Source organism: Cupressus sempervirens, chromosome 2 (genome assembly GCF_028749045.1).
Source record: "Cupressus sempervirens isolate cs-2001-9-10 chromosome 2, ASM2874904v1, whole genome shotgun sequence".
NCBI classification, from domain to species: Eukaryota; Viridiplantae; Streptophyta; class Pinopsida; order Cupressales; family Cupressaceae; genus Cupressus; species Cupressus sempervirens.
In genome coordinates this window covers 364,469,763-364,480,663 of record NC_143119.1, presented here as the reverse complement: position 1 = coordinate 364,480,663, position 10,901 = coordinate 364,469,763, and the positions used below count along the sequence as shown (strand labels likewise).

Genomic DNA, 10,901 nt, shown 5'->3' with positions numbered 1-10,901 from the left:
CTACGGGTGTGGGATTATCGCGAGGTTGAGCTCATTGGATCTAGCTCAGAGAGACCTTTGTTTGCCAAGATTATTTGTAGTGACCATGAGGAGATTATTTTATTACGCACATTCTTATTTTATCCCTTTTGGCTATGAGGTAGTGCTCCCTTGTTTTATTGTTTCCACTTTGTTTAGGAGTCTATTTTAGGTAGTAAATTATTTGGAGGTAGAGAACTAGTGCTTCCCTCTATTTCTACGTGCTAGCTCTACTCGGTTAGATGGGTACGAGCATTTATAGTTTTTTGGAGTTAGGGGGTTTGTGTTGTTTTGCTACCATTTTTGCATACGGGATTTGAACCCAAATTTTATTTAATATTTGTGAGTATTGTACCCAATGACATAGTGAGTTTTAATTTTGAGGTTTTTGGGTATTTTTTGGTTTTTGTCTCAATTTGTGTGTCATCTTGCTTTCTTGGGTTTTCTTGGTATTGTAGTTGATTGTGGATCCAGGTTATCCATAGAGATATCTTTCTAACCCTTGGTGTATTTTTATGGTATTGGGATTCATGCCGAATTTGTACTCCCAAATATAGGTCAGTTGTGTGATTTTTTATACTTGTGCTTTATATGTTTCTCATCCAACCCTTGTTGTTTATGATCATCGTGTAGTTGGTGTGCCCACACACAAGCACATGAGCATGCACTTATCAGGGTATTGCAAGTCCTAAGCTCTCAGTTGCTTCTTGGTTGATTTATGTTCATTGAGGTTGGGTTGGGAAACTACATTTCCTATGGGCACTCATCATGTGATGAGCATGAGTATGTAGGGTAGATCGGTGGAGGGGCTTCTCTTGTAACCCCAAGTCATGTTCCTAGTGAGGTATACATGAAGAAGTTTCTAATAAGTAATAACTAAATAAATTCAAGGTCAATTAACTAAGAAAAGAAAATACTATATACCTATATGACTCCTCTGAAGGTATGTGCTCATCGGTTTACCTAAGAGCCAAATTGTTCATGCTGCTCATCCAAGAATACATCATGTTGGCCTCCTAAGGGAGTCCCTAGGGGAAAGGTTCCATACAATGCTGAGTTTGGGAGTCCCAAGTGATCTACTCTCCACTAGAGTCCCTACATAGTAGACCCATAGAGTGTCTAACCAGGACATGTTGTATTGTATTTTCTCATGATCTTGGTTTTAGTCCTTTGTACTAGTTGGCATGAGTGTTAGCCATGGCTGATTATCATGTGTGTGTGTTTGATGTTGGATCGCTATCTCCATCAGCATGGTGGGAGTGGGCTTATGGATTCAATGTGGTTGGGAGGCATAGCTACTTTTACCACTACTGGTGATTGGCATACAGAGTTGGGCTTTCTTCATGTTTAGTTCAGAGCTAAATGTTCTCATGGTTCTCTATATCTTCTAAAGTATATGTTTCCATTTGATTTATGTTATTTCAGTTTATAGAGATAGTTAATTTATTCTCATGTATGTTCACTACGATGTTACTTTTCCTCATGATTACTTGATGCTATGGATTAGATGTTTAGATGGTTGATTGATCCTCTCTAGCATGCTTAGCTATTTTGCATTCATTCGAGTGTTTGAGCCTCAATATTTGTGGATCCAGTACCCCTTGGTGTGCAGGAATTATCCTATTGTAGCTAAGAAATTGCTCATGTGAGATTCTATCTTTTTTCTTGATATTATATTGGCTCCTTATTGTGTTCTCTCACATGAGAAAGCATTCTCTCGTATGCAGCAAGGTACTTCCTCATGTGAGAAGGTTTTCTCTTGCGTGAGCGTATAGGGATCATGTTTCCCCGTGCTAAAAATAGGGAGTATTTTTGCTTGCTTTTAGGAAACATGTTTTGGTGTTTTGGGTACCCTTTAGGGTTGTACATCTTTCTAGGTTTTGATAGACTAGAGATTCTAGGTTTCATAACTATTTAACTTTCATAGTCGATTGAACACCTTAGTAAGTAGTGATGCTTAGAGATCATTAGATGTATGGATTGTTTGGTTAAGTCTTTTGTTACGATCTTTTGACTGATTGCATGTTGAAGTTTTTGATTCCATGCTTGTTCTAAATTTTTTTTAAAAAAATTATTGGCTTTTATTTATCCTTGTTCCAAGGATCTCCAAGTGGGGCATTACATGATGGAGTAGCTTTTGTTGTACACCTTCACCAGCTCCAACAAGATGTCAAACAAAAATTACAAGATGCTAACGTGAGCTACAAGATTACTACAGAAGCTACTCAAAGACAAAAAAAATATTTGTTGAAGGTTACTTGGTGATGGTTTACTTGAGGCATGAATGGTTCCCTACAAGCACATACCATAAATTGAAGTATAAAAAGACTTGGCATTGCAAAATCATCAAAAAGATCAATGATAATGCTTATGAGGTTAGCTTACTAGAAAATCTTAACATCTCTCTTGTATTTAATGTTTCTAATTTATATGCATTCCATGGAGATGTTCTAGAGACAAAGGATGAACATGATATGAATTGGCATCACCAACTTCCCAATAAGAAGAAGAAAAAGGTTGCCAAAATTCTTGACAAGTAGACTACTTCTACAAGGCATGGCCAGTGTAATAGATACTTGATACATTGGGATGGGTTACTAGAAATAGAGAGTAAATGGCTATCTAATTGGGAAGTGATGTAGTTAGATTTGACAAAATTACAACAATTCATAGCCAATCACTTGCAGGAGTTGAATTTCTTTCAAGAAGAGGAGAATGATGCATCAACTTCTGGGAGTCATGACTTTTGACTTAGATTGGGGTTTTCTCTCAAATTTTTATAGTGGCTTTCTTAGGAGGAGTTTGGTGGTTTGAAAATTCAGCTCCACTCCATTGTGTCCATATTTTTATTTTTTTTCAGGTCCCAAAAATTCTGTTTAGACCACAAAAACTTTGTTTTCGTAATCTTGATGCCCTTTTTAGGATTTAAGTTTTGTAATAACTTCGAATGAGTATTTCCAAATTCAAAGATTAGTTGGCAAATCTAATTTTTATATTTTAAGGAAATTCCACTTTTATTTTCAGCCTTCTAGGAGTTATTTTAGAAGGTTACCAAAAATGGAAAATTTCAAGATTTGTAAAAATCTACCACAAAGGGTAATTTTCTATTTCTTTGAATTTAGGATATTTTTGGTTATTTAAGAAGTTGTAGAATGATGTAGAAAGATGGATGGTGAATGGAAAATATGTGAGTTTTGAAATATCTATATTGCATGTATATTTTGTCTTTATGCTTTCTCTTTATCGAATATAATCTTAAGCAGATACTTGGGTACTACATCAATTTATCTCATTTAGGGGTGTTGCAAGTGGTGCTCCAAAATATGTAGTTGTTGTCAAATAAATCTGGTGTGGTTTGTATCTTAACAACAAGTCTTTGGCCCTAACTCAAATCTGCTCTACTAAAAAATGGAACAAAAAAGGAATTTATTTTATTAATGATGTACTAGCCAACAATAAGTTAGGGTCATGGGATGAGATATCTTCCGAAATTGGTCTTCCCATTCCTCAAAAGAAGACATTTACTCTATTATCCAAAGTGATTAATAGAGATAGAGTTGGAAAATTCATGAATAGTGATGCATATGGAATATTTGTAAGATGGGCTAATGGTACTCTTCTTATAGATGCTTCTAGAAAAAAAAAAATGGCTTTCTTAAGATTTCAACCACTCTATCCTCACATGGGTGTCCCATTATTGGGGGTTTGCATTTCCTTTTTCAAGCTATCATTTTTCTTTTGATTATTTTTGGAAAGTTCTTGTGAGAAAAAAAAAAAGCTTCATTTTACATGGCTTCTTTTAATTTTAAAACTTGTTGTTGGCTCTCATTGTCCTCCATCAATGTTGAACCTATTATTTGTGATATGTGTAAAGGGTTTGAGAACTTTGAACATTTATTTTTTAATTGGATTTATGATAAGAAAGTTTGGTCTATTTTCCTTGGTCTCCCTATTGAGTGGGATAAGAATCCTAGATTGTCTTGGGGTGAAATTCTTGTTGGTTATATTGAGTCCTTTGATTTTTATCATAATAGTTTTTGGTTTATGCTATTTGGTGAAATTCTATGGCATCTCTAGAAAGACAGGAAAAAAGAGACATTTCAAAATGCTAGAAGATGTCCTACTGAATTTAATCTTAAGCTCGTCCATTTCTACATAATGTCACACATGTATCTATTTTCTTAAAGATATCCCAACAAGAATGTTCATAAAGCTAATATTTGATGGAACTTTTCTAATCCATAAAGATGAAGTGAAAGATTCTAGATAAATTAACAATTGTCAATTTTTTTCTCACACAGTTTGAGATGGATTATCTTAACAATCTAATGGAAAAGTGTCACTTGGATTCGGAAAACAATAGAGATAGACCCAACCACCATGACAAGGATGACCATAACCAAATGAGTCACAAAGTGGCACAATACATAATGTAGTTTCTTGAAGTTTCTTAACATAAGGATGTTGGAACAAAGGATTTTATTACTTATAGTCTACTATGAAGGATTTATGTTCCTTTTTTCTTGTAAAAATCCAATGTATAAGATACTTATCATAGGTTTATTGTCAATAGATAATCTCTAATCTCTTATATCAGGTAGTCCTCCTCCTCCAATTTTATAATTGTTGATATTTATGGGGGTTCTTTAGTTTGCTTCATACTATTCTCTAGACATTCTGTTTAGTTTCTGGTTGTTAAACTATTCTAATACAAAATAATATAATATAATATTTATGAAAAGACATTACTCTTAGTAAAAAACTATATAGAGAGAGTTTTAATGTTGAGATATCATTATTGAAAAATAGAAAAATAGAGAAATGCCAACAAAATATGTTATAAACTAGTTTGTAGAAAGTTTGAATGGAAAAATATAAAGGAAAATGCACAAAATGAGTCTAAATAGAATGCTTGAAAAAGCTTTAGTAGGGAAAAAGAGAAAGTTGAGTCCTTGATTATTTTTGATAGTTGAGTTGTTAATGAAATTAATGTCATCAAAGAGGGGGAAGCTTAGAAAATAATTTGCAGAATGAGATTGAAGTAAGGAAAAGGATTGAAGAAGGCATACCTGGTCAAATGCAGGACTTTAAGAAAGTCATTGGGGATAGTGACACAAAAACCAAGGGCTAGTGTAGGATGTAAATAACATCATTTCTCTTAAAGGTAAAATGGATGTAAATAACATCGAGCTTAGGGTGGACCTAATAGGACAGAATAAAGGGCAACAAGAGGAAGCCATGATCGAGGGAGGAACTGGTAGAAGAATAAGGGGAAAATTGAATAAGAACAAAGTGATTGATGTGCCAAAGAACACAGATGAGGATCTAGACATTATTGAGATCCAGGTGTTAGGATTAACCCTAGATAGAAATAACAGTTACATGCAAATATAACCAATACTAAAAAATAGTAGATCATATAAAAGAGAACACAAGACAACAATATTTAACGTGGTTCACCCAATCCTTGGGCTACATCCACCAACAACAAATCCAATATTATTATTAAATCTAGTGATTACAACTTGATTACAATCTATAATCCCTTATAGCTCAATACCACTGTAAGAAGCTACAATATCATCATTCATAATGAAATCCCTAACCATAAACCTTGTTATACAAGCTTTTTCTGCTTACAAAATTAGGGCTAGAATAATAGAAAAATAGTAGCCGATGCCTTTGACAATATAAGGGAATTTTTGGCTTCAAGAGTGCTACCCCCAAAAACCCTTGCGAGGGCATTGCCCCTCAACCCCACCTTGTACTACGACAAGGAGCGCACCTGGAGCACTGCCCCTTAACCCTATCTAGGGGGCACTACCCCCAAACCCCCGTAGAAATAATCTAGAGGGAAATCATGCCAAATAAACCTCTGAGTCTTATTAGGCTCCACATCACAACACCGAGTAGCCAAAATTCTTAAGGAGTTGGCTTAGTTCTAGTTCTCTGTTAGCTTTTTTATTGTATATGGTATGGTCTTTCTAATGGTTTTTTTTTTGGTTCTACTAATTGGTTTTTTAGTTTGCTATAGTTTATAATGTTTTATTCTTGTTCCAACAAAGTTTTAAATTTGGACTTAAACAATTATATTTTGTAAACTTATACTTTTGATTTTTGAGTCCCATTAAATTTTTTTTTTACCTTAATCCAAAAATAAATCATTTAAAAGTATGTGTTAATAAATAAGAAATTGAGAATACTTAATAGAGATCAAGAGAGGATTTTATAGGTTTAAAATAGAAGTGAATTTTTAGGTTGAAGTACTTGAAATTAATAAATGTATTGATAAATCATTTATATCATGTGTTAATAGATAAATATGAAATAAAATCACTGGTTCAAAAGTGCTTTGACAAATGTTCATTCAATAGAGAAGTGTTTTTCCAAGATTCCATTATCAAACATGTATAGTCCATGACAAAGGAACAAGACATAGTTTTATATCTTTTCAAAGCATTTGTTGGAGAATTTCTAAGGCTTCTCAACCAGATTTTGTAGGGTGTGCCTACAATCATGGCAATCTAAGACCATTTGTCTGTGCTTTCCATTTTGCAAACAAATCTGTAATCAAAGTTTTTTGAATTTGGCCTGACGCCAAATTTTTTTATCAACTTGGAAGATAATTAACATACATATTTGCATATTGAAAATTGTTAGAAGTTCTGTTCTACTTAATTAATTTTATGATTATATATAACTCTAGACATGTGTGGCTTAATAGTTTAGTCTACTATGATATGATGTACTTGCATAGTTTATTTTGGTTTTTGTTAAAGGTTCATGCTAGAACTCTAAAGCTTAAATCTTTTCTTAAGTCAAGTTTTTATAGATACAAAGTGACAATATTGAATATGAGAAGATCAAGATATCTAGATCCATACCTATTGAAGTGATCAAAATTTACAAAACTTAATCTATAAAATATAGAGCTCTTGCATAAAACTTGAGTTTGCACAAAGCATTGAATATCATGTTATTGTCTTGAATTGAACCTAGTCTATATATGCACAAGTTAGGGACATCTTGTACTTCATACTTAGTGATGTCAAACTATCCATGCCCATATTTATCATTTTTCAATCTATGCTAGTTTGTATTCTTTTACGAATTTGACATATTCAAGATTCTATTACTTATCCATGATTCTCATATATTACATAATTCTTCAATAGAGAATGTTAGGAATGTGATTGATTTCACCACCAAGTTACCTTTGGGAACCTTTCCTTTAAATGGCATAAATATACCATGAAATATATTTGTGATGATTCTTCACATCCTATTAGTAGGAACAATATAATATGAGTTATGTGAAGGTAAATCTTCATTATTTATAGATGACATTGTTGATTCTTATAGTGATATTCCTCTCACATGTCATTTTGATTTCACCAAAAGTTTATATATTTTAATGCTCTAGATATTTGGCATTAATCTTATTTCTTCATGTTCTATATTTCACATTAACCTTAACTTTGTTCCTAATTTATATACATTATATATACCATTAAATCATTCTACAATAAACTATACAAAGCTAAATCATAATAAACATACATAAATTACTAACATACCATCAAAATATCTAGATCTAAAACTTAACATGCATATTAGAATCATACATAAACATAATTAAAAATATCTTAATTTATTTAAATTATTCACCTAAAATTTATCTTAAAAAATTAACTTCAATTTTCTAACTAATACTCTATGATAATGATATTCTTTACACACTACATATTTCTAAATTGTAATCTGATTAAGAAATAAAGGCTATTATACTTATGATTAGATATTGAGTTAATACGGTCAAATATATAGTAGTAGACAATAGACTCACAAAATATTTATCCTCTAATCTACAAAATGTTCTTGAACAAGAAGTCTATAACTTGCATTGAATTACTTATAAAAAATGGAACATTATTGAACGTACAGTGAATATATAATAAGCTGTGTCTAATATCACACAGTTCTGATATAGTTTTTCCTATCAAGTTTTTAATATAAGGGCAGGGTCGTTCATGAAGACATCACTTGATAGTCTTTCATTTCAAAACTTCAAATGAGAGTAGCATCTATCTACGTGATAATCAATAAATGGAAACAGTAATAAATGAACATGTTATCCATTAAACGTTGCATCGGTCTACATGATAATAAATTAATGGAAAGAGTAATTACATGTTACTCATTAAAAGCTTCAGTCAACAAACTACCTTCAACCCTCATTAAGTTCTCGTGTCAAAGATCTCGCAAGGTTAAAAGATGAAAGATTTGATTAAATTTCATATAGTTTACAAATAACTATTCATAATAATTGTCTTGAGGCACGCATACTAAGTGCTGGTCAATTCTGAATGTTTAAGGATTTGTCTGATTAAAACTTACCCACACACACCTTATTAATTAAAAACAAAAGTTATATTCATTGTCAAATTAATAATTTGACACAGAAACATTGGGTTCAAGCTGGGAGATGTCTATAAAGAAAATACCAAATAGTCTCTGTGATTATCAAACTAATTAACACACAAGCTACATGAACGCTGACCACTGACATATCTGAACATCCTGCTAAAGGTAAGAGTTAACAGTAAAGAATCACGTCAAAATAGTAACAACAGGGAGGCAGCTGGCTTTGCATGTCAGAGGTGGTATCTTAGATGGCTATGTATTTTTACCTTTAAATTGGTAACAAATTAAGCAAAGAAGGGGCAGCCCTCTATCCCAGTCTTATACTGCCCATAATTTGGGTCCAACTGCCCTCTAAGAAGTCCTCCACAGAGTTCAGCAGGGTCATAATATACTTCCACCTCTTCCATTCTCAAGTTCTCATTCACCTGTAATACCCACAATTTCATACATTATTAGTAGCCATAAAGCTTTTATGAACCAAGGAAAATTCAACTCGCTAACTATATGTATGTGAGTTGATTGGATGAGAGTGGCAACCTTAGCAATGGCTATTCCAGTGAATTGGACAGTTTGTCCAGTGGGTGCATGGCCTTTGAAGGGCCCTTCCATGACACCCCAATGCCTGAATTTGAAGTTCACGACAGGCGGGCCGCTGTATACTTCCAACACTTCCCATGCGAAACCTCCTGGAAATGCAGTCCTAAATACCTCATGAGAGGACTCAAATGTTTCCTTGGACGTCTTGTAGTACTGAAACTCCTCAGGTAAAGAAGATTGCATCAACGCGTTGTAGCTGCCCACTTCCAGTGTCTCCTCTGCTGACAGAGCAGCCCTGCCTGAAAAAAACACCTCACCATACTCATCACTAAAACAACGTTATAATTTTTTTGAACTATATGTTACACTACTTTTCTAAGGTATCTCCATCCAAAATGTACCAAATATAAAACAAATTCAAACTTTTTTTTTTTCAGATTTTCAAAAAGGTAGTGATTTTTTTCCAATTTCTTTTGTTGTTTTCTACTGCAAACTATAAAGATCATGAAGATCAAATGCTGAAATTTTCAGAAAAATCCATGATGTTTTTGATTTTTTGAAAATTGGTCAACTGTACAGTTTGGATGGAGGATAGCAGCATCCCTTTTGTAAGAAAAGAACCATGGGCACTCACCATTTACACTGAGTGAGAACTTGTGTAGATCAATTGTTTTGAAGTCCTTAAGTTGGGTTTTATGTGAAAGCTCCATCTCCCATGTTTTCACCAGGTTCTGAACAGTTTCTTCCAAGGAACCTTTGGACCATACCTGTACAGATCATCCAAACCTTGATAAACATATACATAGAACATCTATTAACCAGCCTTTGTTTTTAGGTGTATTAACCCCAAAATAAACTCTGAATTTCTCAAGAACCCTTCTCAGACATTAGCTGATTTCAGCTCTCATGGTGGTGATATTGTCATTCCCCTTAACAAAACCCAACAGAGTAACACAGATAAAAGAAACATTTCAGCAATAGATCAATAACATCTGAAAGAGACACTTGATTTGGAACAAGGATGAAAACATCTTATACATTCAAAAACATCTGAAAAGAACACATGAAAGATCTAACATATAAGTCAAATTGAATTGAAACAAGGTTGAAAACATCTTATGCCAGCCCTTAACTATGAAATCTTGAATACTATAAAATGAAAACAATTTGTTGATCTGAGACACCTTGGTTCTTGTTGTTTCAAAGAGGGTGTTGGCTTGAGTGTATGAAGGAGGAGATCCATGCCTCCACACTGTATTCTTCTCTGATTCTCCATGCATGCTCCAACGATATGGATCTGCTTCTTGTCTTAATTCCATTCCTGCAACTTTCTCTCCCAAGATTTCTGCAGATGACATTGTTATTGGGTACTGTCTAAACTAATTATTCACCGTGTAAACAGCTCTATTTATGAGCAAGTGGAATAAATTATATAGCAGAGGCTGCTGGTATGTTTTATTGGGAACTCAAAGGCATTAAAACGAATGATGAACCACCACTGAAAAATTAATCATATCTTCAGATACAATGATTTGGAGTTGTATGATTGATCCACCACAAAAATATTCGTGTTTGCTGAGAGACTAACTACTTTTGGTGGCTTTGCATCGTTCCGGTCAATTATAAACTTTTGGTGGTTCCTCCATTATAATATCAATCCTTCGTTTTCAGTCATGATAATCATGTTGATTTGATTTAGGTATATTCATGGATTGCCAGGTAGGTGATCTAGATTTCTTTTGCGTCCATTTTTCCTTTCGAATTAATTAATTAGCATTTGATTAATGCAACAAAGATAAGTACAATGATGAGTTGATGATAAAACAGAAAAGACAAATTGATGATAATATTTTGACACCCCAACTTTATAGATAAAGGGAAGCCTATTAACTTCCTTATGATTGATGGAATGTAAAGTTTGT

At 33.3% G+C, this 10,901-nt stretch overlaps 1 protein-coding gene across 1 annotated transcript; it reads right to left on the bottom strand.

Annotated features, from left to right (window-relative positions):
* Nucleotides 1-8,277: 8,277 nt before the first annotated feature.
* Nucleotides 8,278-10,538, bottom strand: LOC149572641 (pathogen-related protein-like). The gene is made up of 4 exons (XM_089811876.1): nt 10,164-10,538; nt 9,614-9,746; nt 8,980-9,278; nt 8,278-8,867 (listed from the first exon to the last, which is right to left on the bottom strand). Exons 1-4 carry the CDS (start codon nt 10,335-10,337, stop codon nt 8,727-8,729), a joined length of 747 nt encoding a protein of 248 aa, XP_089668002.1. The 5' UTR covers nt 10,338-10,538; the 3' UTR covers nt 8,278-8,726.
* Between the last annotated feature and the right edge of the window lie 363 nt (nt 10,539-10,901).

Bases quoted from the DNA above. Each gene is read 5' to 3' on its own strand.
- LOC149572641 (XM_089811876.1), bottom strand. From the start codon at position 10,337: ATGTCATCTGCAGAAATCTTGGGAGAGAAAGTTGCAGGAATGGAATTA. The intron at 9,747-10,163 runs GTGTCTCAGATC...TGATCTGTACAG, and splicing joins TTGAAACAACAAGAACCAAG to GTATGGTCCAAAGGTTCCTT. The intron at 9,279-9,613 runs GTGAGTGCCCAT...TGTTTTTTTCAG, and splicing joins GTTCTCACTCAGTGTAAATG to GCAGGGCTGCTCTGTCAGCA.